At 43.8% G+C, this 13,699-nt stretch overlaps 1 protein-coding gene across 1 annotated transcript in view; it reads left to right on the plus strand.

Annotated features, from left to right (window-relative positions):
• The window catches only part of ASTN2 (astrotactin 2), a 208,859-nt gene that overhangs the window by 42,755 nt on the left and 152,405 nt on the right, over nt 1-13,699 (plus strand). The window contains exons 3-4 of the mRNA XM_015817424.2: nt 1,092-1,241; nt 8,351-8,458. Of these exons, the coding sequence (XP_015672910.2) occupies nt 1,092-1,241; nt 8,351-8,458 (258 nt within the window). The remainder of the gene's footprint in view (nt 1-1,091; nt 1,242-8,350; nt 8,459-13,699) is intronic.

Consider the following 13,699-nt stretch of genomic DNA (forward strand, 5'->3'; position numbering starts at 1 on the left):
CTTCCTCCTTCCTTTCTTCCTTCCTTCCTTCCATCCTTCCTCCCTCTCTCTCTCACCCTTCCTTCCTTCCTCCTTCCTTCCTTCCTTCCTTCCTCCCTACTCACTCACTCACTCACTCCAACTTGGCATCCAGCAGTGTTCCTGTCTTCAGTTCACACATTTGTTATTTTGCCAAGCTGTGCCTGAGGTTCTTTATGAAAACGGGCTCAGCTTCTCACTGAAAAGAGAATTAACATTTTCAGGTCATAGTCTACCCTGTTGCCAAACCTTCTGGGTGCCTGCTTGCTAAATCAGAATGCAATTCCTAGTTAACGTAGCTCTGGGTCACTGCAGGGCAAGTGTGGAAAGTGGTATTATTTTTTCAATCTGTCCCAGATCTATCGTCCCTCTTACCTTGAGACTCTGCCTTGGAGACGTGTGGACGGTTCCCTTGCTGATCTTCCTCTGGCTGAAATGCAGAATGGGCCTCTGGGGCAAGCAAACTAAGAACAACAGAATGATAGAGTTGGAAGGGACCTTGGAGGCCTTATAGTCCAACCCCCACTCAAGCAGGAGACTGTACCATTTCAGACAAATGGTTGTCCAGTCTCTTCTTAAAAACTTCCAGTGTTGAAACACTGACAACTTCTGGAGGCAAGTTGTTCCACTGGTTAATTGTCCTCACTGTTAGGAAGTTCCTCATAGAATAGAATAGAATAGAATAGAATAGAATAGAATAGAATAGAATAGAATAGAATAGAATAGAATAGAATAGAATAGAATAGAATATGGAATGGAGAATAGAATAGAGTAGAGTAGAGTAGAATAGAATAGAATAGAATAGAATAGAGTAGAATAGAATAGAATAGAATAGAATAGAATAGAATAGAATAGAATAGAATAGAACTTCATTACGTTTCATTACCCAACTAGGTAACATCACCAGCGCTAGAAGGGAGAGGGGTCTGCTCTCTTGATAGTTCCTTAATAGGAGGGAAGGAACTTGGCAGGAAGAACCACCAACACAGGCAAGGAACAAAAACACAGAGCAAACTGGAGACAGTAGAGAAATGAAACCCCTTCAACCTTTCCATTGTCTCTCCACCTTTCAGCTACAGAGGTGTCTCAGGAAACAGTGGAGACCCTGATGCAGAAATTCAAGGAGAGTTTTCGGACCAACACACCCATCGAGATTGGCCAGTTGCAGCCCGCTGCGCGTAGCGCCTCTGTCGGGAGGCGGAAACGCAGGAACCGGCATCGAGGTAAGCGTACAATTTTGAAGCAAAGGGGAAAAAAAATGATTGGAAAATCAATTGCTTTGTCAGTCAGTTGAACAGAAAGCCTTAACAAAAATGAATTGATGCTGAGACTCTGGAAAGCGTGCAGAGAAAAGCAACAAAGATGGTTAGGGGACTGGAGGCTAAAACATATAAGGAACGGTTGCTGGAATTGGAGATGTCTAGTTTAATGAAGAGAAGGATGAGGGGGGACATGACAGCAGTGTTCCAGTATCTCAGGGGCTGCCCCAAAGAAGAGGGAGTCAAGCTATTTTCCAAAGCGCCTGAAGGCAGGACAAGAAGCAATGGATGGAAACTAATCAAGGAGAGAAGCAACCTGGAACTAAGGAGAAACTTCCTGACAGTGAGAACAATTAACCAGTGGAACAACCTGCCTCCAGAAGCGGTGAATGCTCCAACGCTGGAAGTTTTTAAGAAGAGATTGAACAACCACTTGTCTGGAATCATATAGGGTCTCCTGCTTGAGCAGGGGATTGGACTAGAAGACCTCCAAGGTCCCTTCCAGTTCTGTTACTCTGTTATTCTCTTCCACATCACTCCTATTTGAAATGTTCCTCCTTTCACGGCTCATGCTTAATTGGCCCTCGGGCATGTGAGTGATTGGAACTCCATGGAACATTAAGGTTAAGTGATGATTTAGCAACTTACAATGTTTGCAGTTTGCATCCAATTGCAAACATAAACCCCTTTGCCTCATTAATCCTTCAGAATCCCATTCCCTCTCCCCTTTTTTCCTCCCCCTTCTTCTTCTTCTTTTTCTTTTTCTTCTTCTTTTTTTTTAAACCTCTCTAAATGAAATTGTCCATTTGGGATGCATTTATTTTCTCCTAACAGCCATGCGATGGTGACACCAACCGAGAGTGAATTCCGCACTGCTTCCGTGTAGTGACAGTCAACCCCCCTGATCCCTGATGGAGCTGCGTGTAATTATTTTTACAGGGAATTTAATTAATGCTGAGCTTCCGCGAACGATTGCTGTCCTTATTAACATCAAATAGTAATAATAATAATAATAATAATAATAATAACAATTAAGATTAATTATGGAAGATGCAAATGGAGGCCAGCGCCAACCAAAGAACGGGCAGTTGTGGTTTGACGTTGTCGTGCATATAATAATAATAATAATAATAATAATAATAATAATAATAATAATAATAATAATAATAATAATAATAATAATAATAATAATAATAATAATAATAATAATAATAATCAGAAGCATTTGATGCCAAGGGCCAACCACAGAGAAAGAACTGGCAGCTGTGCTTTTACATTTTTGAAATAATAATAATAATAATAATAATAATAATAATAATAATAATAATAATAATAATAATAATAATAATAATAATAATAATAATAATAATAATAATAATAATAATAATAATAATAATAATAATAATGTGCTCTGGGATTTTAGAATTCAAACAGACAAGTCCCTGATGCATGATACCTCAGACTTAACAACGGTCAATAAGAAAGATCAAAAATAAGTCTGGATAAGGGATGTGGCAGTCCCTGGAGACAGCAGAAGAGAAGAAGAAGAACTGGAGAAAAAGTCACAACATACCAATGCGTTTATTTATTTATTTGTATCTGCCTTTATGATTCTTACAAAGAACTCGAGGTGACGAGCACGACAAATATAAGGAAAAGAACAGTGGCAAAAGAAAGGAAAGGTAGTACTAAGAGCTAGGTGCCTCGGGTGCAATTCCAAAACATCTGGAGTACCACTTGAATACCATTGATAGTGTCAACCTCCCCATTGGTCAATTGCAAAAGGCAGTTTTAAGAGTGCAACAGAGTTGGAAGGGACCATGGAGGTCTTCTAGCCCAGCCCCCTGCTCAGGCAGGAAACCCTATACCATTTCACACAAATGGTTGTCCAGCCTCTTCTTAAAAACCTGCAGTATTGGACAACTCACAACTTCTGGAGACAAATTGTTCCACTGATTAACTGTCTAACTGTCAGGAAATTTCTCCTTAATTCCAAGTTGCTTCTCTCCTTGATTAGTTTCCATCCGTTGATTCTTGTCCTGCCTTCAGGTGCTTTGGAGAATAGCTTGACTCCCTCTTCTTTGTGGCAGCCCCTCAAATATTGGAAGACTGCTATTATGTCACCCCTGGTCCTTCTTTTCATTAAACTAGACATACCCAATTCCTGCAACTGTTCTTCATACGTTTTAGCCTCCAGTTCCCTAAAACAGCTTGCATCAAGTGATGGTACCTTTAATGCCATCCATAATTGCTTCCTTGTGTTCTTTCAAATTCCTCGTTGGGTCACCCATGACACTTCCCAACCGTCCTATCTTCAGCCAACTTTTTTTCTCAATTGCCTTTGAATTTTCCCAACATCAGGCTTTTATCCAAAGGACTCGCCTTTGTCTGATCTGTCCACAACATTCAAGCCATAGACTCATTATTAGCGCTTCTAGTGAATTACAGGCTGGCTACCAGAAGCATGCCAGAATGCAGACACAAGGTGATGTGGAGTCAGGCAAGAATTGGTTAAAGGTTTACAATTTTGTTTTGAACAAGCACCAGTTCCTGCAAGGAAGCCCGAAGGAAAATAACACAAAGAAACTCCCGCTGAAGAGCAGCTGGTAGATTTTTTTATCTTCGAAGTAAAATGCTGCAGGCACGCAAAAAAACAAAAACAAAAAAAAAACCAACCCAACCAAACTGGAATAAGGTTGTATAAACAGAGACATAGAATTAAAATCACGTGAAGTATTAGTATCACTTTATAATGCTTAGTAAGGCCACCCCCGGGATTCTGCATCCAATTTTGGTCACCACATTACAAAAAAGGTGTTGAGACTTTGGGGAAAAAATGCCAAGAAGGGCAACTAAGATGATTAAAGGCCTGGAGACAGGAACGTATGAAGAACGGTTGCAGGAATTGGGTGTGGCCGGTCTAGAAGATCTAGAAGGACTAGGGAGGGACATATCCAGTATTTGAGGGACTGCCCCCCCCAAAAAAAGAGGGGGTCAATCTATTTTCCAAACCACCAGAGGACAGGACAAGAAACAATGGATGGAAAGTAATCAAGGAGAGAAGCAACCTGGAATTAAGGAGAAATTTCCTGACAGTGAGGACAATTAACCAATGGAATGGCTTCCCTCCAGATGTTGTGGGTGCTCCGTCACTGGAGACTTTTAAAACAGGGGTCTTCAAACTGGGCCCCTTCATGACTTGTGGACTTCAACTCCCAGAATTCCTCAGCCAGCATGGGGGAACTATGGCCCCTTCGTGACTTGCGGACTTCAACTCCCAGAATTCCTCAGCCAGCATGGGGGAACTATGGCCCCTTCGTGACGTGCGGACTTCAACTCCCAGAATTCCTCAGCCAGCATGGGGGAACTATGGCCCCTTCGTGACTCGAGGACTTCAACCCCCAGAATTCCTCAGCCAGCATGGGGGAACTATGGCCCCTTCATGACTTGTGGACTTCAACTCCCAGAATTCCTCAGCCAGCATGGGGGAACTATGGCCCCTTCGTGACTTGCGGACTTCAACCCCCAGAATTCCTCAGCCAGCATGGGGGAACTATGGCCCCTTCGTGACTCGAGGACTTCAACCCCCAGAATTCCTCAGCCAGCAGGGGGGAACTGTGGCCCCTTCATGACTTGTGGGCTTCAACTCCCAGAATTCCTCAGCCAGCGTGCCTGGCTGAGGAATTCTAGGAATTGAAGCCCACAAGTCATAAGAGGGCCCAGTTTGAAGACCCCTGTTTTGAAAAAAGATGCTCTGGGACCAAGCAGTGTTCCACTTGTACTTTGAAGATGGAAGAGGTGAGGAAGGCTGGAAGAGAGTCCTTAGAGAGGCAGATGAGGCCGAGCATCTGGCACAGATGTTGCCTCCCTAGCTGTCAACGCTCTGCCCTTTAGCTCTCTTCCAAGGCAGCAGAGCGACTCGGAGCTGTTTGCACAGGCCTGTTTCCCTCGGCTCGGGCGCCTGTGCCTCGCCAACACTCCCCTCCCCTCCTGTTCCCTTCCCCAACCTTTTAAAACCCACACAGGTTCTACACAATCAGAAAATGCAGGATCCCTGTCGGCAGCTTTCTAAAGATGTGCAGCCTGGATAATGTAACCTGTCAGCACCATCCATCACGGCCGATGCACGCGGCAGCCAAAGGGAACTGCGCAGGGCAAGAGACTCCCGCGTTCCAGGCTGGGCTTCTCCAGAAGAGAAACTGCTCTTTCCTCCAGGGCATTTGGTGGTGTCACATACACACAGTTGGCATTCTGACCCATCACTCACAAACCAGCCCGTGACCTTACCCTTAACTGATCAATTACCTTAATCAAGCAGACATTAATGCACCTTCCCGCACACGGCTATTTACGAGTTGAGTGCTCCTCGGCTAAACAGAAATCTCGGATCTGATTTATTTATTTGGGGGGTGGGTGGGAGAATTGGGGGGAGGGTTGTTTCCTGCAAGGGGAAAAAAAAAAAAGCACCCGCCTCTATTTATGGCAAACAGCAGCTCCGTGGAGAGGAAAACTGGCGTAGTGAGATGTTAAGTTGATTGGATTTTTCTAACTGGTTTTTACTGTAGCGGCGGTTCTCCGAAGAGGCCTGGTGAGGTTTGGGGGCTGGAGCTGGACGGAGCTGCAGGGGTCCAGGGGAAATAAATGGAGCCGTGGGGCTGCTTTCCTGGCTGAGCGCTGGGGAAAAAAACGGAGCAAATTTATTTCTTAAAAGGAAACTAGCGCCCCGTCAGACGCCCCCCTCCCCACACACAGACACAGATTGTGTAGGCTGCAGTCGGTGCATGAAATGTGGCTTCCTCTGTATTTTTAGCCTAAAAGAGGAACAGAAGGGAAGCTGTGCTCATCTCAGCCCGAGAGACAAAAATGGGGTTGGTGCTTTTTCCTCCGACATCCTCAAATGTATGAAGAGAAGCACTGATGATGTTGCTCAGGTTGGGTCATAAAACGTCTGCAAGAAAAAATCCAAACTTAGAGAGCATCAAGTACCGTAGAGTCACTCTCCTCCTCCTCCTCCTCCTCCTCCTCCTCCTCTCCACAAACTCCCCTCCCTTCTAGCACTGATGATGTTACCTAGTTGGGTCACGAAACGCCTGCAAGAAAATACCAAGTTCAGACAGCTCCAAGCACCCCACAGTCCTCCTCCTCCTCCTCCTCCTCCTCCACCTTTCCACAAACTTCACTCCTTTCTAGCACTGATGATGTAACCTAGTTGGGTAATGAAACATCTGCAAGAAAACACCAAGTTCATACAGCATCAAGGACTCCACAGCTCCTCCTCCTCCTCCTCTCCACAAACTTTAAGATGGGTGGATTTCAATTCTCAGAAACCCATTGCCAGCTTGCTTTAATATTTCTACCTACGTGGTGGCTATGGCCTCCAGGAATTGAAAGCCCCCTTCCCCCCCCCCCAATCTTCAAGCTGCTAAGATTGAGAAACACCGCTCTGGAGTATAAAATACAGCTAGGAACCCGTTTTTAGATCTATTAACATCCATTTTATTAGGCTTGGGTTGCAAATAGAAGCTTCATATGCAAAGAGCAAAGCAGTCCCCTGAGCCGGGTGGTTGAATTGTAGGAAAAATGCAAACGAATGCTAGCTGAATGCAGGTTAGACAGTTGGCCCTGGCTGCACGAAGCCTTTGCATTAACCAGGTTGCCTCTGGAGTCGTAATTCTTTGAAAAATCTTAATTCAATTACTGTCTGTCACCGAAGCTGCAGTCCTTGTCTCTGCGCAAACTTTGCTCCTAATGGCTTCCGAGATTAGGAGTTACTAACAACTTGGCTGAACGCCAACTCATCACAGCAAGAAAGGCTCCTGGACCCTAGCCAAAGAATAAAAGTTAGCAGTCAACCAAGCTAATGAGCCGTTTCTCTTTGAATACAACAACGTTAGGGAGATTTTTTTGACCATAAGCATTTTTTTCCCCAACCTCCTCCTTCCTTTTTTTTCCCCCTTAAAAAATAAAAATAAAAATCTAAAAGTATCTTATTGCAGATAAAAGATACAGGACAGATAACTTCAGACTGAGGACAAATCCTGCCGTTCTGAAGAAAAAGGGGGAAAAAGGAATAGAGAAAATGGTACTAAATAGAACACAATCTTCCAGTTGTATAATGCAGCACACAGAGAGCGTGGGTGTGCCTCTTTGATGCAAAAATTGATCCAAATTAAAACCATTGTCGCAAGTGAAGAAAAACACGGCATCCGACGAAAGGCCTCCGAGTCAGCTCGGGTTATTTGTTCCCTGAGTTACATTTGGTTATATCGCCGGGAGCATTTTTAAATTAAACTAACAGGAAAACAAGTTGGGGAGGAAAAATAAACCCTAGGATTCTTGAGATCTAATTGCAATTAGTATGGATCTGTCGTCCCCTACCTGACGCCTTCCATCGAGTCTGGCAAACGAATAGAGTAGAGTAGAGTAGAGTAGAGTAGAGTAGAGTAGAGTAGAGTAGAATAGGGAATGGGATAGAATAGAGTAGAGTAGAGTAGAATATGGAATGGAGAACATCTATCTATCTATCTATCTATCTATCTATCTATCTATCTATCTATCTATCTATCTATCTATCTATCTATCTATCTATCTATCTATCTATCTATCTATCTATCTATCTATCTATCTATCTGCCATGGTGGTACAGTGGTTAAAATACAGTATTGCAGGCTGACTCTGCTCACTGCCAGGAGTTTGATCCTGATCAGCTCAAGGTTGCCTCAGCTTTCCATCCTTTTGAGGTCGGTAAAATGAGGATTCAAATTGTTGGGAGGCCATAGGACATAGACTCTGTAAACCACTTAGAGAGGGCTGTAAAACACTATGGGGCAATATATAAGTCTGAGTGCTATTGCTTGGGAAGGAAGGAAGGAAGGAAGGAAAGAAGGAAAGAAGGAAAGAAGGAAGGAAGGAGATGGACAAAGGGCAATATATTAGTCTAAGTGCTTAAGTGCTATTGCTATCTAATTTCGCATAAGATGTATAAGAGAGGGAGACTCTTGCATTTTTCACCTCTTGCATGGAAATGTTCTTTGGAGGGCATGGAAGCGCTGATTCATTTTCTTTCTCCGTAGGCGGTGTTGGATTCGGTCACACCAAGGGTAACTCCGGTTCCGAAGCAGATGACGAGACCCAGTTGACTTGCTACACCGAACAGTACCGAAGCCGCCGACGTAGCAAAGGTAAGTTGAAATAGAAGACTGGCCTACATGGGAACCCATGGGAGATACCTTCACTTATATCGTCAGGAGGGAAGAAGAAGAAGGAGGAGGAGGAGGAGGAGGAGGAGGAGGAGGAGGAGGAGGAGGAGGAGGAGGAGGAGGAGGAGAAGAGGAGGAGGAGGATTATGATTTTATTATAGCTAACCACCCTAAACAATTGTGTTATTGTTGTTTTGTGAACCACCCAGAGTTGCAACATGTAAGATGACCAGTCATGAAAAATATTTTAAATGCATAAAATTAAGTCTCAGTGGGATATTCCTGGGTGCGTTTGTGGCACAACGTTGGATTTCTGATGTGATATGAAGTACCAGTCCCTTTTTTTTTTAAATTGCTGCCTCTTTTACTGTTTTCCAGTCTAAGCAAATGTTGAAGGCTAATATAGAATGACAAGCGGTTAACCTTCCCACAACCTTTTCCCCTCTGATGCACTACCATATTTAGTTGGAAGGAATTTTCTGGAGCAGGGGGTGTTCCTGTGGATGCATCAGGGAGTTCAAATAATTAATACATTTGCGTGTGCCTCGAAGCATTGTAGGTCTACTTGGCAGCCTCAAGATTGTGCCACTAGATCAGGCCTCAAGCAGTTGCAGACCAGTGAGTGAAAGGAAGCCCAGACATCAATCAATGTCATTGCTTTGTGACATCCCAAATGTTGGTGTTGTCTTTTGAAGGAATGGCATTTACAGAATAACAGAATCACACAGTTGAAAGAGACCTTGGAGGTCTTCTAGTCCAACCCCCTGCTCAAGCAGGAGACTGTATACCATCTCAGACTGTCTGGCCTCTTTTTAAGAATAGAGTAGAGTAGAGTAGAGTAGAGTAGAGTAGAGTAGAAGAATAGAGTAGAGTAGAAGAATAGAATAGAATAGAATAGAATAGAATAGAATAGAATAGAATAGAATAGAATAGAATAGAATAGAATAGAAATAGGAGAACACAGTTGAAAGAGACCTTGGAGATCTTCTAGTACAACCCCCTGCTCAAGCAGGAGACCGTATACCATCTCAGACTGTCTGGCCTCTTTTTAAGAGTAGAGTAGAGTACAGTACAGTACAGTACAGTAGAGTACAGTACAGTACAGTAGAGTACAGTAGAGTACAGTAGAGTACAGTAGAGTAGAAGAATAGAATAGAATAGAATAGAATAGAATAGAATAGAATAGAATAGAATAGAATTAGGAGAACAGAGTTGGAAGGGACCTTGGAGATCTTCTAATCCAACCCCAGCTCAAGCAGGAAACCCTATAACATCTCAGACCAATGGTTGTCCAGTCTCTTCTTAAGAACCTCCAGTGTTGGAGCGCCCACAACCTCTGGACTCAAGTCGTTCCATTGATTAATTGTTCTCACGGTCAGGAAATCTTTCATTTCTAGCTTGCTTCTCTCTTTGATAAGTTTCCCTCTTGTCTGGCCTTCAGATGCCTGGGAGAATAGGTCGATCCCCTTCTTCTTCCTGGCAGTCCCTTAGAAGTAATTACTTTTTTTAAAAAAATCTTCCCCACACTTGTCTTGTGGCCGAAGTCTCGGTTCCCACTCTAGATGCCTTAAATGAATCCGGCAACTTCATTCTTCTTTACAGGATGGCAGGAATTGATTTTGAAAACCGAAGAAATTAAGCGTGAAGAAATAATGACCTTTCAAGAACAGTTCAACTGTAACCAAAACTTTTGACCGCCTCCTGGATCTTTACTGGTTTCTCTTAATCATAGTAGAGGCAGGGAGCAGGGAGGTGCTGAATGCCTTCCAGAGAAACCCAGAAAAAAATGTATTTTCACGATTGGGCGTTCGTGTGGAGGCAGTTGTTACGCATCCATGGTTAAGAGCTGGAACCGTTCTGCCTAATACACCCATGGACTGAGAACACCCAGCCTTTTCCGTTTAAAGAGGAGAGGAATAATAATAAATAGTGATAAGCTGAAAGATTGACGAAGAGAGACAGAGACAGAGACAGAGAGATCTGCCTTGAATAAATATTTAACAAGGGGAGGTTAAGTCAAGTAGGAGACTGTTAGGTTTTCTTGCAGAAAGTCCGTGAGATATGTTACATTCACAGAGGGATAGAATCAAGATCATGTGAAGTATTAGTTGTTGTTGTTAGTTGCGAAGTCATGTCCGACCCATCGCGGCCCCATGGACAACGTTCCTCCAGGCCTTCCTGTCCTCTACCATCTTCTGGAGTCCATTGAAGCTCACGCCTCCTGCTTCAGTGACTCCATCCAGCCACCTCATTCTCTGTCGTCCCCTTCTTCTCTTGCCCTCCATCTTTCCCAGCATCAGGCTCTTCTCCAGGGAGTCCTTCCTTCTCATTAGGTGGCCAAAGTATCTGAGTTTCAACTTCAGGATCTGGCCTTCTCAAGAGCAGTCAGGGTTGATCTCCTCTAGGACTGACTGGTTGGATCACTTTGCAGTCCAGGGGACTCGCAGGAGTCTTCTCTAGCACTGTAATTCAAAGCCTCCATTCTTTGGCACTCAGCCTTTCTTATGGTCCAACTTTCACAGCCATACATTAGTATTAGTACCACTTTATAAAAAACTTGGTAAGTCCACACTTAGAAAACTGCGTCCAGTTTTGGTCAGCACCTTATAAAAAAAAAGATGTTGAGACTCTGGAAAGAGTGCAGAGAAGAGCAGAAAAGATGATCAGGGGGCTGGAGGCTAAATCATACGATGAAAGATAGCAAGAAATTGGGTATGTTTAGTTTAATGAAAAGAAGGACCAGGGGTGAGGGGATAGCATCTGCCAATATTTTAGGGGCTGCCACAAAGAAGAGGGAGTCAATTTATTTTCCAAAGCATCAGAAGGCAGGACAAGAAGCAACGATGGAAACTAAGCCAGGATAGAACGAACCTAGAATTAAGGAGGAATTTCCTGACATCGAGAACAATTAATCTGTGGAACAGCTTGCCTCCAGAAGTTGTGGGTACTCCATCAATGGAGGTTTTTAAGAAGAGATTGGACAACCATTTGTCTGAAAGGGTATAGGGTTTCCTGCTTGAGCAGAGGGTTGGACTAGATGACTGCCAAGGTACCTTCCAGCTCTGTTATTCAGTAACTATTCCATAAGATAGATAATTGGTGCTTCTTAACTATAGTTGAATATTTTTGACGGTTCTTGGAATGGACGCTTCACTTTTGCCAGTCTTTGCTTCTCCTTTCCTGGAAATTCAGACGGCCCTTTTATTGGGATAACAGACTCCACCGTGGCTTCACTTCGGCCTCTCGGGAGCTGCATTATTGCCTCATAAACCAACATCGCCATCCCATTATAGTCTAATTAATACCGCGGGGATTTGGGTTTCAATCCTGACCAGCGATACGTTCCCCTGCACTGTATGGCTGAGATAAGCAGGTTTGGCTTTGATTTGAGGCTTCCAGCAAATTTCCTCCCATTTTAGTTTGGTTTTATATTTGCAAGGGTTGCGAAACAGGAGACAGATTTATTTTTAAGCGTTCCCGTTCTTCTCCAATGTGCAGGGGGTTCTTTTGTTTTTTTGGTTTTTTTAATGACAAATTAGGGGAGTTCGGTTCTTTCCATGCTGGTGTAGACTTCGCACTTTCTCTCTGTCTGATTGTAAAGCCGTCCTGGGGGCTTTTAAGAGGTTAGGAAAATTCTGGCTTTTATCGGTACTTGTATCTGGTCTTTAGAACAAGACCCTTTACAGGAGAATCAGGGATTCCCAATCTGTTACACGTGCGTAAATGTTCTTCCTTCTGGATTGAGAGGCATTTAATAATATTTTAACGTGAAGCAAATGAGATCGAAAATGTAAAAAAAGAAATCCAGTTCCCATTTCCTTCCTTCCCTCCCTCTCTTCCTCTCCTCTTCCCTCCCTCAGTTTTCTCCTTCCTTCCTTCCTTCCTTCCTTCCTTCCTTCCTTCCTTCCTTCCTTCCTTCCTTCCTTCCTTCCTTCCTTCCTTCCTTCCCTCCTTCCCTCCCTCCCTCTCCTCTTTCCTCCTTCAGTTTCCTCCTTTTCCTTCCTTCCTTCCTTCCCTCCATCCTTCCTTCCCTCCCTCCCTCTCCTCTTTCTTCCCTCAGTTTCCTCCTTTTCCTTCCTTCCTTCCTTCCTCCCTCCCTCCTTCATCCCTCCCTTTCCTCCCTCAGTTTCCCCTTCCTTCCTTCCTTCCTTCCTTCCCTCCCTCCTCCCTCCCTCCATCTCCATAGCAGAATACCAGAAAAACAGAGTTGAAATAGAGTTGGAAGGGACCTTGGAGGTCTTCTAGTCCAACCCCCTGCTCAAGCAGGAGAGCCTATACCATTTCAGACAAATAAATGCATCCGTTTTTTATTTTTAAAAATTCCAGCGTCATCTTCTTTGGGGATTTGTCTCTCTCTCTCTCTCTCTCTCTCCAAATATCAAGGCACAATTTCCTTGCGCAATTTGACAACGTACTGTGCAGGCGAGATCAATGTTTCAGCAGTTAGGACTTCCTACACGGAGAAAAGTATATTTATTTTAATGCATCGGGCATTAAAGCTTCTTTAAAAAAAAACCTACAGCCAGCAGAGAGTCGGGGATAGATTAGTGGCAGGTTTCAAGGGATCTTCGGGCTGAGTGGAACGTGCTGATTGCGCCGTTGTGTTAGCCGGCACTTCCTGCTGCTTAAAGCCAAAGAAAGTCGTCTCCCATTTGCTCTGCGATGATGAATTATGATCGGAGGAAGACGGTTGGGTTTGGGGAAGGCGGTGTGTAACTTGCATGCAGCTTCCTGTCGGCCTCGGGCAATTTATTCCACAGGAAGAAATATTTATGCGCTGTGTTACAATCCCCAGTTGAGAAAGAATTGTGGTCTAAGAAGAAGATTGGCCGAATGTGTGTACTGCACTCAGTTGTGATGGGATCGCTTGGCCTGGCTTGACTTGAAGTCAGCACATTCTGGCCAAGTCATAAAGGACAGCTTAGTACTCGGGATGAACCAAGCCAGGCGCAGTTTATTCAGTATTCAATAAATTCCTTATCAGCCTTGATTTAGGAAACTTACATCCAGCTAACATACTTGCTGATTGGGTTCTTCTTCTTCTTCTTCTTCTTCTTCTTCTTCTTCTTCTTCTTCTTCTTCTTCTTCTTCTTCTTCTTCTTCTTCTTCTTCTTCTTCTTCTTCTTCTTCTTCTTCTTCTTCTTCTTCTTCTTCTTCTTCTTCTTCTTCTTCTTCTTCTTCTTCTTCTTCTTCTTCTTCTTCTTCTTCTTCTTCTTCTTCTTC

Source organism: Protobothrops mucrosquamatus, unplaced genomic scaffold (genome assembly GCF_001527695.2).
Source record: "Protobothrops mucrosquamatus isolate PMUCROS unplaced genomic scaffold, P.Mucros_1.0 scaffold587, whole genome shotgun sequence".
In the NCBI taxonomy this organism is placed as follows: Eukaryota; Metazoa; Chordata; class Lepidosauria; order Squamata; family Viperidae; genus Protobothrops; species Protobothrops mucrosquamatus.